Genomic DNA, 25868 nt, shown 5'->3' on the forward strand with positions numbered 1-25868 from the left:
AAAGAAAGCCTTTGAAGGTTCACTTCCGATCAATCAGATCGATTGGCATGGAAACCAGTGGTGCGTTTTGTCTCTGCGTTTGATGTCGGGGGTTGTAAAAAGTTAAAGCTCCAAATCGCTCCACACACACTTTTGGCCGGCTGTGTGCTGCCTCAGCTCTCCCCCGCCCCCGTTTGTCCCGTGTGTGCGTGTGTGTGAATGAACAATCGCCGCCCATTTTACTATAAGCGATGACGAACATGGAGGAATATTGAAGTGATACACACACGCGCCAGGAGGGAGGGAGGGAGAGAGAGAGAGAGAGAGAGATGACGATGGAAATAAGGCTACTAACTCAACAATAGTGAGTGAGTCACACAACTTGAGTAAGCAGAAGAGTGTGTGTGTGTCAGGTCAGTTTCCCAATCCCACCCTCACCCCTCCTTTCCCCATGTGTATCTTTGAAGGGGTCTTACATGGTGGTAAAAGCAAATGAAGGATTACTTTGATCTAATTAAGATTTTCCTTTATGTGTGTGGCTGGCATGAGAAATGGGTCAGTAGGCTGGCTAAAAGTGCTTACTCATCTACTTCGACAGTTGACTGTGATGAAACAAGAGCTGTGTGTGTGTGTGTGTGTGTGTGTGTCTTGGCTGTGTGACAGTCAATCAGATTCTGGTCCTTTTGTTGTCTGTTACAGAAAACAAATACAACCGTGTGTGTGTGTGTGTTTCACAGGGAAGCGGGTGGGGGAAGTGATTAGATGTCACGATGAAACGTCTGTTTGTGTGACACCATGCTGTTGCAGCTTTTCCAGTAAAGGGTGTCGTTTCTCCTCTAGAGAGCAACACAAAACGAGAGACAGGGAATAAGGGAGGTGCGGGAGGTCAGGCGTTAGAACACAAGTTCTTGTACATGTTAGCTGGCACCGTGGTTGGAAACCAGTTGTGGAATTTCCCATCACTTCATGTCAGCAGAAACACTGAACATTTATAGGGACACAATCATAGCTATCCCAATTCCTCTCAGTGATAGACATTAAGTACAGTAGTATTTATAGTACAGTACGGATTTATTGCAGTACAACTGGGTGTAGTGCTGAGTGGCTGCCCGTAGTACTGCAGTAAAATGCCTGTCAGTTTATTTAGTCTCCTGCAGTGCATGCAAACACTTTAGCTCACCAAGCTTGTCCAGACAGCAGGATGAAAGTTTTAGAGTTTGGTTGGGGCCATGGGGGGCAAAAACTCAGTCAACCAAGTGTGGAATTCCACCACACAGCGTGAGACTGCCTGCTGAGGAGCCTGGTCTCTCAAAAAAACAGGAAGCTCTCAACTTCTGTAGGGTCCGCCATATTTAAAGGGTTATTTTTAAAGCATTTGAGCTCTGTTAGGTATTAGACGAAGGTAAAAGACAAGAAAATGGTGAAAAGCGCAGGGCTGATAAAATATAACAATTGTGCTGTAGAATATCATGTGATTTAAGCTTTAATGATCATGAGGGAAAATTGAGTCATTGCAGCAGAAATAAGATTCAAATGAGGTGAAATTACAAAAATAGTGTAAACAAAAGAAGGGCTTTACATACATATGCATATTAAAGGCTTTTTAGGTTTGAAATATGGAAAAGCAGTTTACATTAATCACTAACATGTATGGATGAAGTCATCATCCTTATTACATATTTCTCATTAGTTTCTATGGATCAGCAGGACCCTGCTATACTGCCAGCCAACCACGAGGCTTAGACATCCATAACCATAAATATTGGTCATACATGCAGCCGTGGTCTCGCTCCAGGTTCTGTTATGCTGTGCTTTGGACCTGAGAACAGTAAGGAAAAACAGATCGGTATGATTCAGTCCAGACGTTGAAGAGTGAACTTACTGAGAGCTTTTATAGGAGCAGGCAGTGATTCAAATGCAGCCACAAGCCGAACAAATAGGCTAATGTAAAACATGGCAGCATTTTGAACAGAGAACCAACAATGGTATTACAGAAAAGAAGAATATTGTCTCGAGATTGAATCCGTCCTGAGTGAATAGAGCTGTGTTAGAGAGTAACAGGGTGTTTACGTCCTGTTTGCCTGTTCAGCCGAGTGAGAGAGAAAAAGGGAAAGTTTTCCCTCTGAGTTCAGTTCCTCTCTGTTATCTCTGGCTCTTTGCCACTGATGATGATGCCACGGTGGAAGGGGGGTGTGCAAACCTACACACTGTGTGTGTGACTCATACAAAGTTACGCAGTGTGTGTCTCTCATACACAAAGTTACACACACTGTCACACCTTGGAAAGAATTTTCACTTTTCCTTTTTTATCTCCCCTCACCTCCTGTGACTACTTTTACCCACCCCGACCACGGTAGCAAAATAAATAACTCAGCCAGCGAGTAGGCCTGTGTGCATCATGGGAGATTTATAAAAATAAAAAAAACAAATGCCTAAACGATTATCAACACTGGTATTTGAGGAATCTGTAAACAGGCCTTGGATTCTCTGGACTAAACGAACAAACGACGCCGTCATAACAAAGGCGGTCAGCCTGCGTCACAGTTGTTACGGTCAAAATGATCAGTGCGTAATTACACCCACTGTAAGAACAACGCTGCACTGGCCATCTGTACGCATGCTGTCATTAACTCTGATGCATATAGGACTCGCACACATGTCCATGTTGTTTTTTTGTTATTCTCTCTCACTCACACACACACAGACTGCTGATGAGACATAATGTTGTGAGTCCAGGGAGGAAGAGGATGGTGTGTGAGGTCAACCTGCCCTGTGTTTCAGTAAACATGTTGATCAGTAAAGACCTCTGATAAACCCTATTCCTCTCTGTGTCTATCTCTGCCTCTCTAGCTTAGTTTAATAACTGTTAGTGAAGACGCGACTGGTTCCCTTGGCAACTGTTACCAAGGGAGCAGAGTCTCTTGTCTTGTTTAGTGCATTTCTGAGCTAGTCGGAGTGTGTGTGTGTGTGTGTGTGTCAGTCCTGGATGTGGAATAGAAGCACCAGGAGAGAGACAGAGCAGTACGAGGGAGGGGGATTTTGCAGTTCATATTTTGAGGCAGTTTTTCCTATGAAAAGAGGCAGCGTGATGTTCTGTTTTGTCCTGAACCTTTCGTAGATTTGTTATTGAAAACAATCACCCGGAGAAGCAGAAAGAAAAGTTTGGGGGCTTTTGAGGTTGCTCAAGTGTGGAAATTGAGAGTGACGTTGATCAAGCCATTCACCCACGTTCTCGCAGATTTCCGGTTTGTCGGGATTTACACGGCGTTTTCCTTTCATTAGAGTCACAAGCCAGGTGTTGAGTCATTCTTTTATTTCTGTCTCACACCCGCACCTTGATTCAGACAGCAACAAGCATAAATGTGTTAAGCAAGATATCCAGACTGATGTTTCCTCTGTAACACAGAGTTTCTGTGACAATGAAGTGGGGAGCACAAGTTACATACACACACTCACACACTCATTCTGCCATCATGTTTGTCATTCACTTTTACCAGAAGCTAAAAAGAGGGCAAACAAGGCTTTTCACTTAACACCCAGAGCCAAGTGAATGGCTTTTAAAGTCATTTGACTGTCTTGTTTTTGTTGACAAGGCTTGTGTGAGTCATGAGTTGGACACGCGTGCCGTTCACACAAGATGACTGTGTCTGAGGTGTATTTTAGGAGCCATAACTGAAACCAACCAGGTTTTTGAATTGACTCATATTAGTCACATACGATCACTTTCACCTACTTTTAACAATCAAAAAGCTTTTGCAGACACAAAAATAGATGTTTAAGTTCATATCTTTTCAACAGGAAGCCTCAGCTTTCAAACCCCTCCCAAAGGCCTCTCTCTCTCACACACACCCCTCAGGGAGGCCTACTTCCTGTGGTTGTGACGACAGCTTCCTCTCCCCTCTGAGCTCTGTTCCCCTTCTCTTTAACGTCACACACACGTGTACCTGATCTGTGTGTGTGTGTGTGTGTGTGTGTGTGTGAGAGAGAGCGAGAAAGAGATGCACCACACTAACCCAGTTGTGTGTTGTCAGTCACAGGCCCAGATGTCAGGGCGGGAAGTGCAGGAGACAAAAGGGGCCTCATGTTTTCATTGCCCCCCACCCCCACCCACCCACCCACCCTCTTCTCTTTCTTTTTCCACAAACACATGAAAATGTAGGCTAACTGTTTGCAGCCAAAGCGGTTCTTTAGAATAAAAAATAGATGGAAAAAGGTGGTGACAAGCCGTCCAGCACGTTGAGAAGCTGACCACCAACAGCCAAAAGGGCACAGCGCTTGGTTGCTGCCAATCTGAAGCTTCTCGCTGTCGTCAAAATCTACTGAATGTTGAAATAAGAAGCCCTGTCAACCCAGCAGAGGTTAAATGTGAAGATTTTGGATCCTCCTCCACCCTGTGCTTTACGTCCTCTCTCTGTCATAGCCTGAATGTAGAGCAGATGTGAGGGAGTGCACACAAACCAGGAGGAGACAAAGTAATACAAATAAGAGCTTTCATCTGGCCTGTTAGGCTAGCTGGCGCGCTGCTGCTGAGCGTAGAAGGCCTAGGTGTCACTGAAGGGTTAGGTCAGTGCTCTGTCCCCTGGTTGTGTTGCTGAGATGGATGCTAGCAGGAGAAATCTGTCCATCACGTTGGTCAGAAGCTTCTGTGTTTGTGCGCAGGAACAGTGTTTGCTTGCTGTGTCCTCTGCTGACCTAGGCTGTGTGTGCTGGCTAGAACAGCGTCTTCTGATTTTCTGTGTGTGTAAGGATGTGGACATGATGAAGTTAGCCCGCATCACCGTCTTGGAACGGCATGCGCTGACGTTTGCACACGCACAAACAAATAAACACACATGCGTATACACACACACACACAGGGAGCCTGGCAACGAGGTGGGGGAGGACGGATGCAGGGGCTGGCTGTTCCTCTGTGGGTGGGTGTGTGTGTGTGTGCATGAGAGAGAGAAAGAAATGCATGGTGTTTCCTTCAGAACACGATTTCTATCTGGGACTGATTAAGGAATGGCCAAATGGAGTAGAGAGGGCAAGGGAGGACAGAACAAGACAGAGAGAGAGGGAGACAAGACCGTGCATGGCCTTTCCGTCATCCTTGGCCAGAAACTCATTGCTGCCAGAACGTTTCTTTCTTTCACTCTATTTTCTGTTATCTGCCACTTCTTCCAGCCTTATCTGGTCATTTCTTATCAGCCAGGCTCTACAGTGACTTTACTAGGACAGTAACACTCTCCAGCTGCCTGCCATTGCCCCCCCAAGCTTTGTTTTCAGTGGTCTCATCCTCTGTGGTTGTTCACATGGTCACTCCAGCACTCTCAGTTTAAGATGTCTTCTTACTCATCTATCTCTTGCTCTTTCCCCAGGCAATATTGATTAATACTACCATGCTGCAAAAAGTCAAATCTCCAGCTCAACAAATCATTCATCTTGTATTGAATGCTAAATCTTGAAATTTTATTAAAGCAAAGTTTTTTTTTCAAGGGTCACAATGCAGAAAGAAGTAGAATTTTTATACTATTATGGATACTTTTTGCAGTGTATGCCCTTACTGCCCCCCCTTGTCTCTCCAGTCTATTTTCCTCTCATGGCCTCAGTGTGGTTGTCTGGCTGGGGACCAGAGCAGACCAGTGGTTGGCAGGGAAGGGTGAGGGTGAATAAATTAAGGCTACTGCGCAAAGACAGACATCTAAAATCTCACTTTCAACCAATCGTTCCCCCCAGCTCATGTTAGTGACTAAGTAAGCTTCCCTGTGCAGAGCCACAAGCTCGTGACTATGGTTTGTGTGTCACGTGGGATTATGGTGGATTTATTTATTTTGTCTGTGTGTTTCTTTGTTAGATGCCACAGAGGATTCAACAGAGCTCCTTTATTTTCTTTGCAGCTTTTTGGTTGGCGTGGTTGACGACAGTTGGCACTGCTTTGTCTCACAGTTTCCTGCTTAGCCCCGCCTCCCAGTTGATAGTTATTGTCCCAGCAATACCAGCTAACTTGCGAAACTACGACAAAGAGGGCGTTGACAGGAACAGCTCTTTGATGTCTGGTGTCGATTGGGGGGTTTCTCTTGTACAAGATGCACCGTGGGGGAATTTTTGATGTAACGGTGAATTGTGTCATCGGTTTGGTAATAACGGATAAATATATCAGCTGTGTATACTTTCACTGAGGAGACTAGCAAGACAGTAGGTCCTTAAATTACTTTCACTTAACCTAGATTCACTTACTGTACTCAGCTGTATAGAGGAACGCAACCGCTTCTTGTGGTTAAATTGAGGTGAAAGCACTTGCAGTGTTCAGTGTGTCAAACTTTTTTAGTTGCTCAAAAAAACACTTGAAGTTTGCATGAAAGTGATTAACATGTTCGTAGAATTTGCCTCATTAGTTCTCTTGAACTTGCGGTTTGGTAGTTTTGATTCTTTTCTTGGCCATGAAACCCCCCTGGATCTCATCGTCACATCCGGTTTGTCTATCTAAACACACATACACACAATCAACCCATGCGCGCACAGGAAGCAGAAATGACATCATGAAGTCCGAGAAATTCCCGCTGTTGTCACATCTGTGGCGGTGCAGAAACACGTCACCTGACTGTAAGTGGTGTCCCAGGAGGGCGGAGTTTAGAAGGAGCGGTTTTGGGTAAGCCCTCTTCCAGGGCGCTGAGTCATCGGGGGTTCCCCGAAAAATTAAATGCGTAAAGCCAGCACGCAAACACACACACTCACTGTTTTCTCCATACAGTAATGTACACTATCTCATAGCTGGTATAACCACATTTCATCGCTTTGGTATCATCTGATAGAACCGGAGCTGGTATGTAACACTGTCTCCCATCTGTGTACACTATCTGGTTTCAGGGTACTGAGTTTCTCACACTGTGCTGTCAGAGTGGCTGTGAGCAATGTGATAGCCAGGGTAGCAACTGGAATAGACGACCGTTTGGTCACAGCAGACATAAACACACACCCTCTATAAAAGTGGTAATTACAACCTCGCCACTGTGTCCCTGTTTGCACTCACCAGTCACAACTGGGTGTCTTGCTAGATTTCTCTTTATATCTCTCTTAATTTTTCTAATTCAAAACTCGCACTCACCCTTCCCTCTCTCCTTTCTCCATAATGCCATGTGTTTTATTATTTTACCATGTTTCCCCAGCGCTACTCTTTCTCACGTGATAGTTGACCTAGCCAGCTCAGCTCTTCTTGTTAGAGCGAGATCAGCCTTGTTTGTGTGTCTGCTCGCCTGTTAGGCTGCCCAGTCAGTCTCACCACTGTGTCTGCGTGAGAAGAGAAAGCGAGAGTGCGCGAACAAGAGCGCCCCGGCTCCCGTTTTGTCGGCCTCCCTGCTGATTTACCCCTTCGCCTCTGAGCCACCTTCATGTTTCCACACTGCTCTGAAACGAGGCGTCCCCTCAGAAGTCAGGAAACTAGGAGGGGTGAGAGTAATGACGATTCTCTGTCTAGAAAGTCAGAAAAGAGAAGCGGCAGGTTCATATTGAAAGCAAACATCACCCTCAACCCTGAATTATAGCATGCTTTGAGGCTTTAGGTTTATGACAGTTTTGATTATAACTCTGAGTATCGTGTTCAGCGTGGCTTCATGTTGTTTCTTTGACTGCTCGACATGAATGCTTTTGTCTTCTGTCTTTTCAGGTTTGAGGAGACCCCAGGGAGATGATTGGCAGCCGAAGCTGAGACTTAAGACAACTGTGAATCAATAACTTGGTGCTACTCTAAAAGGTACGCTCAGCATGAGTTTGTGTGTGCGTATGTGTGTTTGTATCAGTTTGTCTTAAAGCATGCTGTGTGCAGTCTTGACTGTTAACGCCAGCCTATCTTCACATAGCAGCAGAGCCTGGTGGATGATGATCCCTGTGTGGCGGAAGGAGACAGATAGAGAGGGTGGTGTGTGTCACTATATAGCACCCCTCCTGACAAGCTAAAAGTGTGCAGCGTTTGAAATATCCCCTACAGGGCTTTAAATAGAGACAGAGAGATCCAGAGTTGGTGGGAGAAAAAAAGGAAGAGAAGAGGAACTGGTGGGAGGAAGGACTGCGTATGACCAGAGCTAATTTAGGAAAACTGGTGGAAGAGTGCTGTGCTGAGCAAGAGAAATGAATCATAACCTGTGTGCATGTCTGTTACTCTCCAACTAATGCATTATACATTACTTGCCACTAAATGTTATCATTACGTGTCTTGAACATTTGGAGCTGCAATTCATTGAACAATTCAAATCCAAATTAGTGAGAGGGTGAAGTAATCAGGAGATTGAGGTGGGATATTGCGGTTTTCGGCTTCAATCTGATACTTAACAAATAGGACAAAAAAAATTAGGATTTTAATAGATTTTTATCTTCAGTAGCAGTACTCAATAGTTTTTAACAGCACAGGTGAATGTGGAGGTGCGAATACATCCCTCGCAGGTTTTGTCAGGGATCTCTTTTGTTGTCTTTTTTGAATCGAGATACTTTGAAACACAGACTTCTTTGTATCTTGACACCTTCTGTCTTTTGTAGTGTGTGTGTGTGTGTGTCCGGAGTTTCAGAAAGCAGGGAGGGGAGGGAGTTACAGTATTGTTCAAAATAATAGCAGTACAATGTGACTAACCAGAATAATCAAGGTTTTTAGTATATTTTTTATTGCTACGTGGCAAACAAGTTACCAGTAGGTTCAGTAGATTCTCAGAAAACAAATGAGACCCAGCATTCATGATATGCACGCTCTTAAGGCTGTGCAATTGGGGTATTAGTTGAATTAGTTGAAAGGGGTGTGTTCAAAAAAATGTGTGGCATTCAATCACTGAGGTCATCAATTTTGTGAAGAAACAGGTGTGAATCAGGTGGCCCCTATTTAAGGATGAAGCCAACACTTGTTGAACATGCATTTGAAAGCTGAGGAAAATGGGTCGTTCAAGACATTGTTCAGAAGAACAGCGTACTTTGATTAAAAAGTTGATTGGAGAGGGGAAAACCTATAAAGAGGTGCAAAAAATGATAGGCTGTTCAGCTAAAATGATCTCCAATGCCTTAAAATGGAGAGCAAAACCAGAGAGACGTGGAAGAAAACGGAAGACAACCATCAAAATGGATAGAAGAATAACCAGAATGGCAAAGGCTCAGCCAATGATCACCTCCAGGATGATCAAAGACAGTCTGGAGTTACCTGTAAGTACTGTGACAGTTAGAAGACGTCTGTGTGAAGCTAATCTATTTTCAAGAATCCCCCGCAAAGTCCCTCTGTTAAAAAAAAGGCATGTGCAGAAGAGGTTACAATTTGCCAAAGAACACATCAACTGGCCTAAAGAGAAATGGAGGAACATTTTGTGGACTGATGAGAGCAAAATAGTTATTTTTGGGTCCAAGGGCCACAGGCAGTTTGTGAGACGACCCCCAAACTCTGAATTCAAGCCACAGTACACAGTGAAGACAGTGAAGCATGGAGGTGCAAGCATCATGATATGGGCATGTTTCTCCTACTATGGTGTTGGGCCTATTTATCGCATACCAGGGATCATGGATCAGTTTGCATATGTTAAAATACTTGAAGAGGTCATGTTGCCCTATGCTGAAGAGGACATGCCCTTGAAATGGTTGTTTCAACAAGACAATGACCCAAAACACACTAGTAAACGGGCAAAGTCTTGGTTCCAAACCAACAAAATTAATGTTATGGAGTGGCCAGCCCAATCTCCAGACCTTAATCCAATTGAGAACTTGTGGGGTGATATCAAAAATGCTGTTTCTGAAGCAAAACCAAGAAATGTGAATGAATTGTGGAATGTTGTTAAAGAATCATGGAGTGGAATAACAGCTGAGAGGTGCCACAAGTTGGTTGACTCCATGCCACACAGATGTCAAGCAGTTTTAAAAAACTGTGGTCATACAACTAAATATTAGTTTAGTGATTCACAGGATTGCTAAATCCCAGAAAAAAATTTTTTTTGTACAAAATAGTTTTGAGTTTGTACAGTCAAAGGTAGACACTGCTATTTTTTTGAACACACCCCTTTCAACTAATACCCCAATTGCACAGCCTTAAGAGCGTGCATATCATGAATGCTGGGTCTTGTTTGTTTTCTGAGAATCTACTGAACCTACTGGTAACTTGTTTGCCACGTAGCAATAAAAAATATACTAAAAACCTTGATTATTCTGGTTAGTCACATTGTACTGCTATTATTTTGAACAATACTGTATCTCTCAGCTTCCTTTATGCATTTTCCCCTCAACCGCTTTCCTTTGTGTCGTCTCGGTGTATGTGTGTATATCTGTGTGTGTGTGTGTGTGGGAAGGTGTGTGGGCGTTTTCATGGCACAGTTCCTACTCTCCACTCCACCTCCCTCCATCCCTTCCCTCTTCTCCATCGTTTCTCCTTAATCTATCCTTCCATCCTGTTCAGACCGTCTGTCGCTGTTGCCCCCCTCTCCCTCTCCATCACGCCTGCCGTAATGAGATTAAACCTTAGTGTATCCACTGGGCATGCACATGCACACACAATCATCCACTTAAGAGAGCACACTATTCTCTCTCACATGCACTAAATCAGCACAAGCCTGACACGACCATGCAGCTTGCACACTTGGCATCGCTTCCAACACCACACACACACACACACTTGGCATGTGACCAAGGCCTCTCACTCAGTCTTTCCCTCTGTCTCTTGTTATCAGGAGGCCCATGGTTAGATTACAGTAAACCCCAGGTCTGTCCTCATAGGTGAGCTCCCCACTGAGCCATCTGGGCCTCAGTCATAATCCTGTTCTGTATCAACTGGCTTACTGGCGCCTCCTGCAGGCTGACTGACTCATAGCACACAGCTACAGACAAAGACGTCCATCATGATTTGAGACTTCAAGCAAATCTAAGTTATGCTAATGTTGCTTGGGGTAATCAGAGGACATTTCAATGGTGAGAATTGGATGTAAATAAAGGATTTAATTCAGTAGTAGTTGCCTCTGTAGTCACAGTAAGCTCTCCACTGCCCTGTATTCTACTTACACCCTCCCCTCTCTGCTGGCAAGCTCTCCAACTCGCACACATACACACTCCAACTAGCCTATATAATAAAGAGCCCACTGGCATTTATTGACTTTTTAGTGTGTCTCTGTCTTGCACGTTCTCATAGTGGCTCTCCTGTTCTTCTCTCTCTCTCTCTGCAGCCAATAGGCTTTTGGGTTCTTGGTGCTAAAGACAGAGGAGTCGGACAGTACAGATATTCTCAGTGTTGGAGTGAGGCCCTCTCTGTGCTGCAGTGGAGGGCTTCACAGACAGCTAGTCTGGTGAGTACAAGCTCTCTCATTCACTTTAAAGACACTTAATGACAGACATTGTGTTTTAAGTATGATATACAGTATATACTGCTGTTATATTACCTTTTTTTTTAAAGTCAGTACCAGAAGTTCATAAAAATACAACATGTGGAAATAGGTTTAAATTAAAGCATGACATTTCAAAAAATCATCTCTTTTAAACTGCTATATTTAACTTAGAGGAGAGATAAGAACATTTGAGTCAGAATCCCTCAACTACAGCCTATAATTATGATGGGCTAACTAGTAATTGTAGTGCAATAGATTTTTAAGGCAATCTGTCGAACCCTGGTGTTTGTTGCATAATGACAAGTCTGCCATTTGACCACAGATCCACCATGGATGCCATAATATTAAAATATCATGGTACTTTATAACAGTAACACACAATGTGACTATATTTTATATTTGTAAAGATATTTAATAATAAGCTTCAGGTAATTATCACATTTTTAAACAAATACACATTGAATTTTAGTATGTAACTCTTCATTATGCTCTTAGTCCACATGGGTTTTTCTGTATGTAAGCATGTGAGTAAACTATATGACGGTATTATTAACATCTACAGGCTGGATGCATCACGCAGTAGAGCAGTTTGGCGGGCGTGGCACGCGGGATTCCTTCCCTAAGGACGGACTCACCCGGGTACCATGGACTCCTGTGGGCAGCCGCGCCTGGCAGCCAACTGCCAGGTCTGTAGCCATGACAACACATACACAAACGTTTACAAACCTCTTTGTTAATTTAAATCCATCAGGTTTAACCTGTAATTAGAACTCGGGTTCCGTATTTTTACAGCAGAGCTGAAGTAAAAGCTCAAATGTACTTAACAACTTGTCATCTGACTGTACTGTGTGCTGTCTCTGTTCCCCATCAGATGTTCGCCTGGAATGAACCAACACCAGCTCCTTTCCCATCTACCTCCTAGTCCTATGGGCGGACTGAACCATCCCAGTAAATTCTTTAGTAATGGGTAAGACATGCACAAAATCATCAGTGAAAATAAATTACATTTAGAAAGCAGGGAGTAATTCATTTACAGAAAATGACATGATGAAGCAAGCTTGTGGTGTCATTTTAGATTTTGTTTTGTCGTAATATTGTTTCACCTTTTTGGCTGTCCAGGCCCATGCGAGGAGGTGAGAAGCTTGATCTCCCACAGCCAATGTTACCAGGTCTTCAGAGGGAGCAGCAGCGACCTCCTCATCATCATCTTCATCCTCCACCTCCCCACAGAGCGTGGGAGCAACTAGGTCAGCTGTATGAATCCCACCTCCCTCCTCAAGGACATCCTGTTCCCCTGCCCAATGAACACTCACTCCGTCTCCATAATGGAGGCTATGCAGGCAGCGGCATGCCTCCCCCCAACCCCCATCTTCCCCCCAGCAGACAAAACCAACTGCTGAAGGTGAGTAACAATGCTACAGGTGATCACGACAAATTCATGCATTTTTCATAGATGAAAAAAATGACTTCACAGTTTCTGTGTTGTCTTTACTGTCTGCTTTAGTTTGGGGGTCCTCAGGAACAGCATGTTCCCCAGGGTCCACCATTGCTGGGAGATGAGATGTGGGCTCAGGTGCACCAGGTAGGAGCTCTCTAATTGGCTATGGTCATGTTTCATCATCCATATAGACATAGAACAGTCTCTATTGTGTCATTTCTGCTGCAACCAGACAGATGAAAGACATTGTCAAAGTCAGTGTCACCGAGCTTTGGCTGAATATTTCAGCAAAGTGATGTTTTTGAACTGACACTGCAATAGTTGCACTGGTTGTCTTCATATGCCACAACACTGATCCTTTCATTTTTCTGTTCACAGCAGAGGGGCTACCCAGGGAAGATGCTAGGGGGTCAGCTGAAGAGACCGGGCCCTCCATTGGGAGAGCACTCCGTTATCCAGCACACTCCTCCGCCATCACTGCACCCGTCCTCCCGCCCAGCTGCGGAGGACTGTCCGAGCCCCAGCAAGCGGAAAAAGAGTTCGGATCAGGTATCGGACAGGAACAAACAGATTATTTTCTGTATTTTCTATTTCCAAAACAGCCATAATGAATCACTTCTAGATTTTCTCTACAATATTTACCACTCAAAGATCTGACTAACAAAATTGTAATGTCCCACTCACTGTGCAGGTATCCCATCCTGGGCTGCAGCGTTTCCCTGGCCCTTCTTTGATATCTCAGCACCAGTCGTCGGCCCACCACCTCCCACCAAAACCTGCCTTTTGGAACCCCCTTCACAAGAACAACAGCACTCCCTGGCAGCCCCAGACTTCTGACCGCAAGAACCCACCATCGCAGGAGTTCCAGGTCCGAACAGTAAGAAAATGTCCCTTCACTATCGTTACATGGTACTTGGAGCCAGGGGTTGATGTTTTACTGTTGACTGCAATCAATGGGAAACCCTTTATTGGATTGAATGGTGCCATAAAGATGTATTGATTCTATTAGCAGTCTGAACCTGACAGTATCGTTTGCTGTTACTCTAATCATCCTCTATTGCGTTGTTGCTCTTTCTATTTTGTTTAACAGGAAATCAACAAACAAGGAATGGGCAGCTACACCCAAAAGTCCTCTCCTGCTGCTCCCATCCCTTCAAAACTCTCCCCTCCAACAAACTCCTCTCCGGGAAGGTACAACCAGGGATGTGCGCCTCAGCTCCAGAAAGACACATTCCAACCTCCTGCTGTAAACCAGCAGTCCCCTCACTCCTCCTACCCCAGCCCCAGCTCCAAACTGGGGCTAGCTCCACCCTGCCAGGCCATGGAGTCTCATGGTGCTCACAACCAGAGAGGCCCTCTCATTGGGGGCCAAGGTGGCAGCCAAGCTACCTCTCACACGGCATCTACCCCAACCAGGGGAGACAGAGATCAACACCTACATGCCCAGTCGTCACCAGCAAACCCTCCTGCTACCAGCAACAACAACAACAGCAGCAGCAGCAGCAGCGGCAGTGTGCCTTACAGCCACTTCCAGCCTCATCCAGGGCTGGGGCACCAGGGTCCCCCTCCTCCTCCCCCACCTGCCAGCAGCACCTCAGTACCTCAGCAACAGCAAAGTGGGCCCCATGAGGCCTGGAGATACCAGAGCAGGCCCAGCAGTCACTCCCTAGTGAGTACAAGTCATTCATGCAGTTAGTAGTTAATTTGTACTGTTTACATCAGTTTGTTCTTCTGCAGTTAGTCATTTGATATAACGCCACATGTGTATTTACTCTGAAATAAACAGGCTTACAATTCAACTGTTAACCCATCTGCAGTTGTTAGGATAGTGATCCTTATTAAATTAATTTATTAAAAATTGTTCTGTATGTGTTTCTTCAGGAGACGGGCATCTACAGGCCTCCAGGACTGCTACCTCAGCGCCAGCAGAGCCACAGTCAGTTCATGGATAGTCGGGTTCCAGGTCCCTCCCAGCATCACCATCATGTCAGCTCTCCTCTGCCCCCAACAAACTCCACTCGAACACCTGTCATCACCCCCAATCTTCCCATATCCCAGGCCACCTGCTCCATCGGCGGCTATAGCAACAGCAGCAGCTCTAGAGGTGTAAATGTGGCTGGTGTCTCTACACTGACTACATCACCCCCTGCTGGTTGCCCTGTGAACAATGGCAGCAGTAATAACAGTTGGCAGAGCGGAAGAGAGCCAGTATCCCGACCCTCCACTGGCACCACCTCTCAGCTGGATGCTCTGCTGCAGCCAGGATGTCAGAGAGGACAAACTGCCACTGCCAACCAGCCTCACCAACAGGGGCTGCCCAGACCACAACAACAGGGATCCACCAAGTCCCAGCCCATGAAGGGGAAGATATATTATGCTCAGGCTGAAATGGAGCAACCTCCTGCATTATCCTCATCATCTTTGTTCTCCTCAGGGCACCAGAGGGCAGGGGACAGTGTGATTACAAGCAGAGCTTCAAATCCTCTTTCTAATTCTCCTACTACATACCGCCCAGCTCCTCGCTCCACTGTCCACTCTGCTCCTCAACCATCCAGTCCAGCCCTCTCCTCCAGACTGGGTCATCAGCCAGACTCTGCCTCAACACAGGCGTACTCTCAGCCCCAGATTCGTCCACCAGCTCCAACCTCTGCCCCTCAGTCCATCGAAGAGGCTCTAGACAAGCTTGATGCAGAGCTAGAGGGTCACATGCAAGCTGAAGAAAGGAGGAAGAGGGACAGAGATGAGCGAGAGAGAAAAATGAGAGAAGAGGAGAGGCGGAAGAAAGAATGGGAAATGAGACAAAAGCGGGACGAGGAGAGGAAGAGGAAAGAGTTGGAAAAGAAGGAGGAGGAGAGGAAAAAGAAAGAACTGGATAGACAAGAAGAGGAAAGGAGAAGGAGAGAATGGGAGAGGCAGGAGCAGGAGAGGAAGAGGAGGCAAGAAGAGGAGAGGAGGAGGAGAGAAGCGGAGAGGCTGGAGGAGGAGAGGAAAAAGAGAGAATGGGAGAGGCAGGAAGAGGAGAGGAAAAAGAGAGAATGGGAGAAGAAGGAGCGGGAAAGGAAGAGGAGAGAGTGGGAGAGGCAAGAGGAGGAGAGGAAGAAGAGAGAAGCAGAGAGGCAGGAGAGAAAAAAGAAAGAACTAGAGAGGCAGGAGGAAGAAAAGAAAAAACAGAGAGAGTTGGAAAGGAAAGAGGAGAAAAAGAGGATGGAGCGGAAAAGAGAGGAGGAACTGTGCAGTGCAAAAGGCAAAGAGCAGACAGCTATTGAAAATCTGGAGAGACTGCTCTCCGGCAACACTTGCCCAACACCCCCACCTCCTCGCCTCTCTTCTGTTACTGCACCTCCTTCAGGTCCATCGCCCCCCAACTCCCAGGCTTCACCCCCCTACCCCTGGCTAAGCCGTGGTGGCATACTCCCTTGTCCACCAGGCCAGACAACCACCACCCCTACTCCTGTAGAAAGGCTGCGGCCGCCCCCTCTTACACCTCAGACTGAGTATGCCAGAGAAAAGCAGCGGCAGAGGGAGATGTGGAGTAACAATGGCGGAACGACTTTCAGTCCCTCATCAACACACAATACCTCAGGGATGAACCAGTCGGTATTAGCCAACAAGCCCCCGTCAATGCAAGCCGCACCCAACCAATCCAAAGACTCAGCCAGGGAGAGAGACAGCAGCCAACACTCTCTCCCTACCTTGGCACTTAGAGAGCCCCCTAAACTGTATCAGGCTTTTCCCAGAGAAAGCCTTCCACCACCACCTTTATCCTCCACCTCTAGCTCCACAAGGGGAATCCTCAACAAGCAGGTGACAGGAAGTGGTTTGCAAAATGCCAGCAGCTGTGGCACTGACTCTGACAGTGCTCAGTTTGAGGAAGAGCCCTCCGAGTTGTCCACACTGCTCCCTGATGGTCTGGCTAACATTATGGCCATGCTGGATGAATCGATCAAAAAGGAAGAGGAGATGTATAACAGTGGAACGACTGGGTCCGCAGGTCTTCTTAACAACTTTTCTCCTAGTGTGCAGCCTATCCAGAACTACTTGTGTGCCCCAGACCTCATTCCAGCAACGAAGCATCAGCCCAACCAGGAAGACTTTGGATCCAATCCGCATGCTAGCCCTCCTGTGCTCAGCCGCCAAGGCTCTCTGGCATCTCCTTGCAGCCGAACATCTTCTCTCAATGAGGAGGATGAGGACTACCTAAAACCTCAACAGTCGATGCATATGGGAATGGGAGTAGGTAACACCAATTACCGCCACAGTGACCTGGCTAAACTTTATGGCCTCCCTGAGCGGACTAAAAGTGAGGCTGACGAGGAGGACGATGAAGAGGATTCTGAGACTCCATCTTGTTCTCCACCACCCCAAAGACCCCACCTCCACCAAACAGGTGTAAACAGCATGTTCAAGTCCCTAGCAACAGTCCTAGAGAGCCAGAAGTATGCTTACCGTGGTGGGCCTTTTGGGAGACCCCCTCCATCAGCGCTGGTTGGGGTCAAATATTCCTCTTCACTTTCACTGGGCCCTGATATCTGCCGCCAGCAGCAAGGCAGCTCTCCCACGTCAGATTCAACTAATCCACCATTCAGTCCAGTTGTACCACCTCTCAAGTCCTCTACTCCTTCTCTGCTAGAGGACAAGAAACTAAAAATAGAAGACACTGATGTCTGGAGAGATGATGGAGAAACAACAGAGGAAAGAATAAAATCTACCAAAAAGGAGAGCATTCCTACTATAAATCCTATTAAGGTGGTCAAGGAGGAGCGACTGTTGATGACCATCTCTGAGTCTTCTCTGGCAGAGTTGGGCAAGAGCTGCGAGGTCATGCTTAGTCGACAGTCACTTCCTAACAAGAACTCCCTTGATAAACCAGACGGCCATGGCAAAGTGGAGGACAGACACAAACCTGAGAAAGTAAAGGAACACAGGGAGAAAGACAGAAACAGTGAGAAAGAGAAGAAGAGGAAGCATTGTCACAGCCACAGTAGCAGCAGAAAGCATGAAGACAGGAAAGAAAAGAAGAAGCATAGAGAAAAAAGAGAGGAGATGGCCTTCTCCTCTTCTTCATCATCATCATCTTCATCCACTCATTCCAGCCACAAGCGGCACAAGGATGGCAAGAACCATAAGGAGAAGAAGGATCGCAGAATTCTTGGTGACCTCAACCTCCAAAGCAAGGAGGGGTCTGAGAAGAATCGGGGTCATTATGACACAGATAAAAAGAAACGCAAAGAAGCATCCGGTGCCAGCTCCACCAGTGAAGGGGAGCATGCAGAATGGACCTCAGGAAGTTCTGAAGAAAGATCTTCAGAGCACATAAAAGGCTCTGAATCTGGTTCTTCATTAGGTTCAACAGACTTCTTGAAACTGAAGGCACTGTCCGATGGGCCACCCAAGGAGCTAAAGATTCGTTTAATCAAAGTGGAGAGTGGGGACAGGGAGACATTCATTGCCTCTGAGGTGGAGGAGAAGAGGATCCCACTGGAAGAAATCAGCATCAAGAACACTGCCAGTGAAATCATAAGGTCCTGCAAGTAAGTGCACTGTGGAGAAGACTTTTCTAAAAACACATTTAATGTGAAATAACACTAGGCCTTTTTGTATATCTCAGGGATTCATGAATCTTAAATATTTGCAAAATTGTTCATACTACCTAATTTACTTAATCAACCTTTCAGGTATTTTTAAGAACAATGTAGAAGCAATTTAGAATGAGTTTAGAGTAGTATATAAATGACCCATCAGGTAACTCGTGCACAATAGTAGTAATAGAAACCTGTGTTTTGTACCTTCATGTTTGCCTCTCAACATGTTCTCTTTTATCTGTTCTAGGGGGGCCAGAGTGAAAGCAAAGTTCAGAGAATCTTACTTGCTCCCAGCTTTCTCTGTCAAACCCATCATGACCTCAGAGGAACCCATTCCTAGAGAGAAACTCAACCCTCCTACACCTAGCATCTATGTAAGTCACAATGTCCACTACATACAGTTACTAGCTCTATTTCAGTCTTTGGCCTCTCATTTGATACATAAGGGAAATCAACATTTTATCCATTATTATACATAGTAATACAACAAATAGCCAAAAGTAAGATTATAAATAAACCGACAAAGGTGAGAAGCAACTTCACTGTTTAATCAGAAAGCACACAAATAATACATTCTTTAAAGCAACAGAACATAAAGTTGGCTTAATATGTAGTGTACAGTATTGACAGTTGATATTTAGATACAACATGCCTGCGCTGCCCTCTTGTGGTGATTCATTGTGCATAAATACAACAGTTTGTTACTGTGAACTGATGTGATTCTTCTTCTCTGTAGTTGGAGAGTAAGAGGGATGCCTTCTCCCCTGTGCTGCTGCAGTTCTGTACAGACCCCAAGAATCCTGTTACTGTCATCAGAGGTCTCGCTGGATCCCTACGACTCAGTAAGTTTACACTTACAGTGACTGTTAAAACATTCAATTTATATGAAAAACTCATGTATAAAAGACATTGTAAATAGAAGCATCTAGCTACTACAAACAGTCTTGTCCAACATTTTGGCTCATTAGTTACAGACAGATACACTATGTATTTGCATCGTCACTGCTGCAGAAGTATGTGCCCTAATGTTCCCTGTCATTGTTTTTAGACCTGGGGCTGTTTTCTACAAAGTCACTGGTGGAAGCCAATTCAGAGCAAGCGGTGGAGGTTAGGACTCAAGTGCAGCAGCCTGCTGATGAGAACTGGGACCCCAGTGGGACAGGTCAGACATGGCCCTGTGAGAGCAGTCGCTCCCACACCACCATCGCCAAGTATGCCCAGTACCAGGCCTCCAGCTTCCAAGAGAGTCTACAGGTAAATCCACTTCAGCTACCACTATTTCTCCATTCTCGTATACTATATATTTCAGCAAAATAAGACGGTAGAGTCCCTCATTCGTCCAGGAGTATTCTATCGTAGAAAAGGTTTCAGAATCAAGACGTTTCAGCTCCCATCCGGAAGTCATTCTCAATTGTGAAAAAATGGGACGGGAACTAGAAATTTAAGCTACTCTGTGTTACATAAGCCCTGCCCTCAGGAAGGAATCTATCTGTTAATAGCTAGTTTCACCTGAAACTGACCTAATTGTTTCCAAGATGGCCCAGTAATCAGGCCTATTGTTTTCCAGCTGCATCTACCTCATCACTGTTAAGTACCTGATTAGCATGTGATTGGCGTGACCAAGGTGATAATACACTCTGATAGACTTTGGGCAGATTGAATCTCAGACCACCATTTCTGTTCAAAGAGGGGTTCTCTTTTTTCATAAAAATGGCTTCCTTGACACCCTGTTCAAACCAACTCTTCTCTCTACATAGAATCTTGGTTTGAATCTTGTAAAGAGGTAGTTGCAGCCAGAAAACAATAGGCCTGATTACTGATCACTGGGCCATCTTGGAAACAATTAGGTCAGTTTCAGGTGAAACTAGCTATTAACAGATACTCAGGCAGATTCCTTCCTGAGGGCAGGGTTTATGTAACACAGAGTAGCTTAAATTTCTGAGTTCCCGTCCCATTTTTTCACAATTGAGAACGACTTCCGGATGGGAGCTGAAACGTCTTGATTCTGAAAACAGTGTCCAGATGACTGAAACCTTTTCTACGATGTATATTTCAGTTTAACAGTTTTATATGTCAGATAGTGGGTCACGACTTCATGTTTCTGCATTCTGTGCTTCAATTCAGCTGATAAACATGTTGTGATCTATGTCTTCAGGAGGAGAAAGGCAGCGATGAGGAGGATGATGAAGATGATGAGAAGGAGAAGAAGCCCTCCATCGGTTCTGATATGTCCAGCAAGGACAGCTCTAAAGACAGTAACAGGTAAGAATAGTGTTCAGAGAGGGAAAAGTTTCCTAAAACACAAGAGTTCTGTAAGTTGTAGTAATGCTTTCATTTTCCTCAGTGCTGAGCAGAAGCCAGTGGGGAAGATAATTAAATTTGGCACCAACATTGACCTCTCAGATCCTAAAAGGTGAGTAACTCCAACATATGACGGTCTCCATTACATAATATTTGAACGCTGTGGCATGATCGTAGCAAAAGCTCCTTTGTACTCCCATCTATTACTAAAGATGGAAGCTGATAACAGAGTCCTAACCTGCTGTCGCTGCTCAGGTGGAAGCCCCAGCTTCAGGAGTTGCAGAAGCTGCCAGCATTTATGCGCGTAGCATCCAGTGGAAACATGCTGAGCCATGTCGGACACACCATCCTAGGCATGAACACTGTCCAGCTCTACATGAAGGTTCCAGGGAGCCGAACACCAGGTAAAGGACATTGACACTCCTTTATGTCTGTACTGGTTGGAAGACACCTTTAGTTAAACAACAATCTGCAACAAGTTACTATCTAAATTAAGATGTTAAATTCTAAATAAAAAATGAAATACCATTTTATATGACAAAAGATATTCTGTCCTTCTTCAACAGGTCACCAGGAGAACAATAACTTTTGCTCGGTGAATATCAACATCGGCCCTGGAGACTGCGAGTGGTTCTCTGTCCATGAGAACTACTGGCACGCCATCAATGACTTCTGTGAAAAGTGAGTAGACAGAGATAAATCTGACATTGTTCAGTTTGTATTTACATAGGTTATAAATGTATAATTACCTTTAAATCAATATTAAATGCAAGTAGGAGTGCAAGGGTTTATTTAAGTTGCTAAGGCCTGCACCTTTCTACACGCAAACATCACAGCTCTGACAACTTTTTCTTCTTGTGTTCTCAGGCATGGAGTGGATTACCTGACGGGGTCCTGGTGGCCCGTGCTGGAAGACCTCTACAACGCCAACATCCCTGTGTACCGCTTCATCCAGCGGCCTGGAGACTTGGTGTGGATCAATGCTGGAACTGTTCACTGGGTTCAGGCCGTTGGCTGGTGCAACAACATTGCCTGGAATGTCGGACCTCTCAGTGGTAAGAAGTGCACCATTTAGTGACCAAATACAGATTACTTAGACTACAACAATAGTAAGAATATTTTGTAAGACAGTTTTTTTATTTTTCAACATTGTATCATATGTATCTGCAGCTTACCAGTACCAGCTGGCCCTGGAGAGGTTTGAGTGGAACGAAGTAAAGAAGGTCAAATCCATCGTCCCCATGATTCATGTGTCCTGGAATGTGGCCCGCACTGTCAAGATCACTGACCCAGACACCTACAAGATGATTAAGTGAGTACAGACAAACTGCCTTCAGTTTATTAGTTATACTTGAAGAGCCCTGCAATGAAACTTTCATTAAGGTTATAGTTTTTGATAAATATGAATTATTTATTGCAGGGCTGTTCTACATTACATTTGCTAATTTATATAAATGTTGGTCTCGTTACCTTTCTGCCAGACACTGCCTGCTGCAATCCATGAAGCACATCCAGATCCTGCGGGACCAACTGGTGGCTGAAGGCAAGAAGCTTTCCTATCAGAGTCGAGTCAAGGACGAGCCTGCCTACTACTGCAATGAGTGTGACGTGAGTAGCGATCAGCCACTCGAACCATGAAACTCTCAGTTGCCAGTTTATTGGGTACACCTAGTTGCAACAGATCATTCAGGAAGGTGGAAGTGTTGATTCAACTTTGTCAGAGGCTGTAGTTTGTGGTGCTGTTGAAATGTATTGCTTTATACTGATAGATGTTTCTAATATTTTCTCTACCCCATTTGTGAAGGTGTACTACATATTAAAAGCACCACAATGGCCACAAAATTAAGTCAACACCTCTACAATTAAATATAATAATCTTCATTAAAAGGTATGATTTATTGTAGGCAGTGTCCGAAATTAACTTTTTGACTCACTGGCCAAGCATATTTTTGTCACACATACATTTGTTTCAGTACATTCAACATCTTATCTCAAACTTAAAATAATTTTGCTCTGGCCTCTTCTTTAATATATTGATCAATAGTTAATCAATTCAAGCCTGAATACAACTCAAGAGGACTTGATCTCAAAACTCTACTAACGCATTTGCTATTAAATGTACTTTACAAATATTGAAGGAGGTAGTTATTTTAACCAGCCGTGGAATAAGAACATGTTGAACCATCTGAAGTCCTGTACTGTAAACAGTCCACTGCTTACAGTGAAACTAGGAGCGCTTGAGACAGTTAGTCAGTTTTGCGGTAGAGATTCTCAGCATAGTTTATTACATGACTATTTTGGTCCAAACATTTACCCACCAGTGTGGCGGATAGCCAACAAACTCACCACCTGATGGTTGTGAAAGGTTTCTAGCTTGTTCAGTCAGAGAACAGCAGCAGTTACAGTGACCCAGTTTCACAGCAAAAGGAAAAAGTACCACATTTGTTCACAGGGACTTGTCTAACTATTCTGGAGCATAATCAACTTCCTCACTCTGTTCCAAACACTCATAAGCCAGTTTATTAGGTACACCAAGCTAAACACCCCACAATAAATTCTACTTTCATGAAGGTCAATGTTCAGTTTTAGTTGATTCATCAAAATATTAGAAATACCCTGGTACAATGCAATTCAATCCACAGCCTTCAAAATGACTACAGAGGTAGGATGCAAGGCTGTTTTAAACTACATAAGCTTTAGCTTAGTTTTCTTGTGGTGGTTGCAAATGGCTAATCAGTCTAGTGACGGACAAGCAATGAGTTTTTCATACTCAAACCATAGATTTACAGTAGAAGTATTTCTTTTACAAATTTGCTGTAGTCAAAACCTTTATCACTTGTTTACATAATTCCTTTCTGCAACTATCTTGAATGAGTTTCTTAACCTGTTCTCTCCTCTGTCACAGGTGGAGGTGTTCAATTTGTTGTTTGTGACAAGTGAGAGCAACAGCAGGAAGACATATGTCGTTCACTGTGAGGACTGCGCACGTCAGCGTAGCCCCAACCTGACCAACGTAGTGGTGCTGGAGCAGTACCGCATAGAGGAGCTCATGAACACATATGACTCCTTCAGCCTGGTAAGCAGACACATACCTCTATTCAATATTCCTGATTTTCCTGCTTTCTTTTGTTTAGGATCCATAGTTGCTGGTTGTGCTTTTCATCTCCAAGAATTTGGAGGTTTCCTTTCTGACCTGAAATAGAAATAACAGTCAGTGAAACGTTTTGTAGAGTAATTGTCTCTGTTGTGTGTCTTGTCTCACCAGGCCTCCTCCTCCCGGTGACATAGATCCCCTCCTGCGTCTCCTCAGCCGTAACCAAAACTCCTGCCAGACAGGACAAAAGACACAATTTCACTTTGGTTTTCAACTTACCCTTTCGTTATTTAAGGTCATTTTTGCTACTACTGCTAATACTTGCCGAACAGCCAGTTGAATACGTTTACTCATCATTACTGTTTACAAAAAGAAATACCAAGCCGCCAATAACATACCAGTTTACTCAGATGGTGCTTAACCAGAAACCCTGGCAACACTGAAGTTGAGAACCAGGGGACAGTTGGTGCTGCCATTGAACAGACTGTGGAGGGTAGTTGATGGTTTCATTGGCATGTTTCTGTCAGTACCAGAGAGAACTTTTTTTCTGTTGTCGTTTTGAATACTGAAATTTGTACATGCTGTTTGCAATTTTTGTGGGGTGCTCTTTTTAAAAATAATTTATTGTTTTGTTTTTTCTAAACTAGATCAGCCTAGATATATACCACATTGGCCTTGTATTTAGAAAAGAGAAAATGAAAAATACTAATAATAGAGATATGAACATTTTTCTAAAGCATTAAGAATTTTAAAAAATACAAATGTTTGGAATGCTTCAAAACATACGGGTTTTAGCAACTGGTTGTTTTGGGGGGGGATTTCATTTTGTCTTTCAGATTGTATGTGTTGTAAATCTTGTTTGTATGAATTATTTCTTCTGGAGATTAATATTCAGTTGACACTCATCAGGTCTTTTGTGTTCATTTCTTCCATTTCTGTATGAACTCTTTAAAAAAAAAAAAAAGGAAAAAATCATTGTCATCTGGTGTTTGCGTGTTGTACCTCTGATTGTTTTGTTCTAATATGCAGACGTAATATTTCCTGGATTATTTTTTTGGCATTGTACATTTAATTTAAAATGTTTCTTCTATTTATTGGATATCAATGTTCTCCCTTTTTTAAGAGGTTTGTACAAGTTTGCGATTTGTTTTCCTTTATTTTTATGGTGACCGATTGCTCTGTAAGAACTGAAATGTAGGGGTTGTGTGTCCACAGGAGTGGAGGCTGCTGTTTCTCTGGTGCTTGCCTCAACTCCTGCCTTTTTCTCCTGATATATATTAAATGATATCTTTATCTTGAATATAACGCCACCTTTCCTGTAGACGATAGGCACACTGCTCATGTAGAGAAGATGACTAATGGAATGCTGTGTTTGTATGCTCATTAAGGAAAAAAAAACTACTTTTTCCAAATTGTTTTGAGAAATGGTCTTTTTTTTTAATGTAGGGGGCTTTTAGATGAGACTAATGATTTTATGATATTATCTGTTGAATATGATAACGGGATAGATGGTGCTAAATGTTCTCTTTGAACAACCTTTTTTTTTCAGTTTGTCTTCTTAAAATGAAAATTCTATTTTTCCTGTTGCAATATTACCATACCCCTTTCCTTCTCTTTGTGGTCGTTTATTTATAACTGCACTGTTTAGAGAATTCACACACACATACTTGCAGACACACACACCAAACTGAGCCAGACATGTCTTAAAACACTTGTGAATTTGTGTGACATTACTATGACTATTAATAAACGCTTTTTGATAAATCCAGAAGGGAGTATGAGCCGTCTGAATTTCTTTCAGTTGACTTGGTTGGTCACATCTGCCAGTAAAATAGGAATAAATGAGATACCAATGTAGAAACTATCCAAGGAATATAAAAAAAATTAATTAGGTACTCATGATTTATGTTGGATAGTGCAACAGTTAGACTGAACTCCTGTCATCACACCACGTAGCTAAATCAAGAGCAGAACAAAAGCTTAACTGCTCTTATTTGATAGACGTTAGGACCTAGGGGTGGGCAATATGTAATTGTGATGTATTTTTTATGGATAAACTACCCAAACAGGAATACCTTACACATCAAAGTACCTCATCACATTGAGGCAAAAATAACTGAAATAAGTTACATTCAACTTTTAAACTGTCAACTTCTATGTTACAG

The 25868-nt window shown here is 44.0% G+C and overlaps 1 protein-coding gene across 4 annotated transcripts in view; it reads left to right on the top strand.

Annotated features, from left to right (window-relative positions):
• The window catches only part of kdm6ba (lysine (K)-specific demethylase 6B, a), a 108372-nt gene extending 82898 nt beyond the window's left edge, over positions 1 to 25474 (top strand). For 3 of the 4 annotated variants that reach the window (XM_044182847.1, XM_044182846.1, XM_044182845.1), the window contains 22 exons: positions 7622 to 7708; positions 11130 to 11249; positions 11851 to 11974; positions 12160 to 12255; positions 12408 to 12690; positions 12793 to 12870; positions 13105 to 13275; positions 13418 to 13603; positions 13817 to 14395; positions 14608 to 18257; positions 18556 to 18682; positions 19045 to 19150; positions 19357 to 19562; positions 20464 to 20570; positions 20653 to 20721; positions 20865 to 21013; positions 21176 to 21290; positions 21477 to 21664; positions 21780 to 21921; positions 22091 to 22217; positions 23515 to 23685; positions 23875 to 25474. In XM_044182847.1, the coding sequence (XP_044038782.1) occupies positions 11856 to 11974; positions 12160 to 12255; positions 12408 to 12690; positions 12793 to 12870; positions 13105 to 13275; positions 13418 to 13603; positions 13817 to 14395; positions 14608 to 18257; positions 18556 to 18682; positions 19045 to 19150; positions 19357 to 19562; positions 20464 to 20570; positions 20653 to 20721; positions 20865 to 21013; positions 21176 to 21290; positions 21477 to 21664; positions 21780 to 21921; positions 22091 to 22217; positions 23515 to 23685; positions 23875 to 23892 (6687 nt within the window). In that variant the 5' untranslated portion in view covers positions 7622 to 7708; positions 11130 to 11249; positions 11851 to 11855 and the 3' untranslated portion in view covers positions 23893 to 25474. The remainder of the gene's footprint in view (positions 1 to 7621; positions 7709 to 11129; positions 11250 to 11850; positions 11975 to 12159; positions 12256 to 12407; positions 12691 to 12792; positions 12871 to 13104; positions 13276 to 13417; positions 13604 to 13816; positions 14396 to 14607; positions 18258 to 18555; positions 18683 to 19044; positions 19151 to 19356; positions 19563 to 20463; positions 20571 to 20652; positions 20722 to 20864; positions 21014 to 21175; positions 21291 to 21476; positions 21665 to 21779; positions 21922 to 22090; positions 22218 to 23514; positions 23686 to 23874) is intronic. The other variant, XM_044182848.1, reaches the window with a different exon arrangement.
• The last annotated feature ends 394 nt before the right edge of the window (positions 25475 to 25868 follow it).

Source organism: Siniperca chuatsi, linkage group LG22 (genome assembly GCF_020085105.1).
Source record: "Siniperca chuatsi isolate FFG_IHB_CAS linkage group LG22, ASM2008510v1, whole genome shotgun sequence".
In the NCBI taxonomy this organism is placed as follows: domain Eukaryota; kingdom Metazoa; phylum Chordata; class Actinopteri; order Centrarchiformes; family Sinipercidae; genus Siniperca; species Siniperca chuatsi.